The sequence below is a fragment of the Micromys minutus genome (genome assembly GCF_963924665.1).
Source record: "Micromys minutus genome assembly, chromosome: 11".
NCBI lineage: Eukaryota > Metazoa > Chordata > Mammalia > Rodentia > Muridae > Micromys > Micromys minutus.
This window is the reverse complement of record NC_137980.1, coordinates 19,706,774-19,709,119: the sequence shown is the minus strand read 5'-3', so window position 1 is coordinate 19,709,119 and position 2,346 is coordinate 19,706,774. Positions and strand designations below refer to the sequence as shown.

At 69.9% G+C, this 2,346-nt stretch overlaps 1 protein-coding gene across 1 annotated transcript; it reads right to left on the bottom strand.

The window, feature by feature from the left end:
- Window positions 1-441: 441 nt before the first annotated feature.
- Window positions 442-1,812, bottom strand: FOXD1 (forkhead box D1; the record flags this gene model as incomplete). The annotated part of the gene is made up of 1 exon (XM_080925198.1): window positions 442-1,812. One exon carries the CDS (start codon window positions 1,810-1,812, stop codon window positions 442-444), a length of 1,371 nt encoding a protein of 456 aa, XP_080781324.1.
- Between the last annotated feature and the right edge of the window lie 534 nt (window positions 1,813-2,346).

Here is a 2,346-nt window from a genome sequence, read left to right as displayed (position 1 = left end):
TTTCTTGGAGACCTTTTGCTGGTTTTGTCTAAGCTGCATTTAAACACTACTGAGTTTTTGTTTTGTTTTGTTTTTAAACGCCTGAACCTGAGAATCTCTATACCCCCCTCCCCAAAAGACTTGGTTTTGATGATTTTGCTTGGTTTTCTCAATTTGTCAAAAGTCAAGAAGCCTCTAGTGCCAAGACAGGGCGACTCCCCTCCTTTCGACCCCCAAGTCAGGATTGCAGCATAGGGCGATTTTGCATAAATAGATTGACCCTCTGAACCAAACGCACGGCGCCCCTGCTCACCCAACACAGTCTGGTCCAAAAATCCGAAGCGGCGAAAATGGGGGTGCGAGGACGCCGAGGGCCGGGAGGGGCGAACAAAACCAACCCCCCATCCGGAGAAAGGAGCCGGGGGTCCTACCTTCGCTCTCTCCCGGGCGCTAACGGCGTTTCTAACAATTGGAAATCCTAGCAGTAAAGTTCTCCACACTGGACAGTGCAGTCCCTTGGTGCAGAGTCCCCAGCGCGGCGGACGACGACACGGAGGAGGCGGCGGCCGCGGCGGCGACCACGAGCGAGCGGGTGAGCGCGACGGCGGGACCCGCGGCCGCCTGCACCGCGCAGCCTCCGCCCCCGGGTCCCGGTGCGGCGCCGCTGGCGGCCCCGGGCGAGGCGTGCGCACCGGCGGCCGCGGGACCCCGGGTGCGCCCGATGAGGCTCTCGATGGAGAAGGGCGAGCGCGCGAGCGCCGCGGCGGCGCCCGAGCCTCCCGCCTTGACCGCGGCCGCCTGCAACGGGCCGGGCAGGGCGGCGGCCAGCGCGTGAGGCCGGTAGCCGAAGGCGGTCCGCGCCAGCTCGGCGGCCGCCCCGGGAGGCGGCGGGGGCGGCGGCGGGGGCGAGTGCGGGTGGAAGGCGGCGGCCGCGGCGGCGGCAGCGGCGGCGAAGAGCGCGGAGGGCGGCGCGCAGGGCGGCAGCTGCAGGCCGTAGGCGCAGCCGTAGGCTCCGTAGCCGCAGGCGGGCGGCGGCGGCGGCGGGAAGAGCGCGGCGCCCGGGTCCCCCGCGCCCGCCGCCGGCCCCGCACCGCGCAGCAGCAGCGCCTCGGCCGCCGCGTGGGGAGCGAGCAGCGGCTGGCGCTTGAAGCGCTTGCGGCGCCGCAGGAAGCTGCCGTTGTCGAACATGTCTGCGGACTCCGGGTCGAGCGTCCAGTAGTTGCCCTTGCCCGGGTTGCCCGGCTCGCGCGGGATCTTGACGAAGCAGTCGTTGAGCGACAGGTTGTGACGGATGCTGTTCTGCCAGGCCGGGAACTTCTCCCGGTAGTAAGGGAAGCGGCCGCTGATGAACTCGCAGATCTCGCTGAGCGTCAGGCGCTTCTTGGGGCTCTGCAGGATGGCCATGGTGATGAGCGCGATGTACGAGTACGGCGGCTTCACCAGCGGGTTCTTGGTGCCCCCGCCCCCGCCCGTGCCCGCGCCCGCGCCACCGCCCGCGCCGCCTCCCGCTCCCGCGCCGCTGCAGCCCCCCGATCCGGTCCCCGGGCCGGGCGCAGGACCCGGAGGCGCGGGGGACGCGGCAGGCCGCGAGGCCAGCAGCAGCTCCTCGTCCTCCTCCTCCTCCTCCAGGTCCTCGAGCTCGTCCTCCCCGGCGTAAGAGCGCCGCCGCCGCTGGGCCGAGCTGGGCAACCGGGACCGGCCGCCGCCGCCGCCACCGCCGCCGCCCTCGTCGTCATCGTCCTCCTCCTCTTCGTCCTCGCCCTCCCCCACCACGTCGATGTCTGTCTCCTCGGCGAGGCCGGAGGCATCGGACATCTCCGTGCTCAGGGTCATAGCTGGGGCGGCGCGGTGGCGCGGCGGCACATAGGGGCGCCGGGCTCCCGGCTGCCTGGCCTCCCCGGGCCGACCCCGGAGCGGCGGACCCGGAGCGAGGACTCCACGCTGCGACGCGCGGCTGGAGGAGGTGGCTGGGGCCGCTCCGCGCTGCTACTTGGCGAGCGGGGCTGTGCGCAGTGTTTGCGCTCCCGGGCTCCGCGTGCACCGGGTGGCGGGCGTGCTAGACTTGACCTTTTCCACTGCGGTCCCTCTGACCGGGTCAGTCCAAGAGGGGGTGGCTGGACCCTGGCGGGCCAGTCGGTGTCGGGAGCCCAGAAGGGCGCGGGACGAGTGAGAATCTAGAAACGGAGCTCGGCAAGGCCAGGGCTGAGTCCAGAAGAGGGCGGAACTTGTCTGGGCTTTTAGCAGAAGGAGGCCTGTCACATGGTGTGCACGTCAGAGCGCGGCCCAGGGAAGGAAAAGAAAGGCGAGGGAGTCGGCGTGCAGGGAGAGAAAGTTGACCCGCAGGAGGGGCGGCAGCAAGAGTTGGAG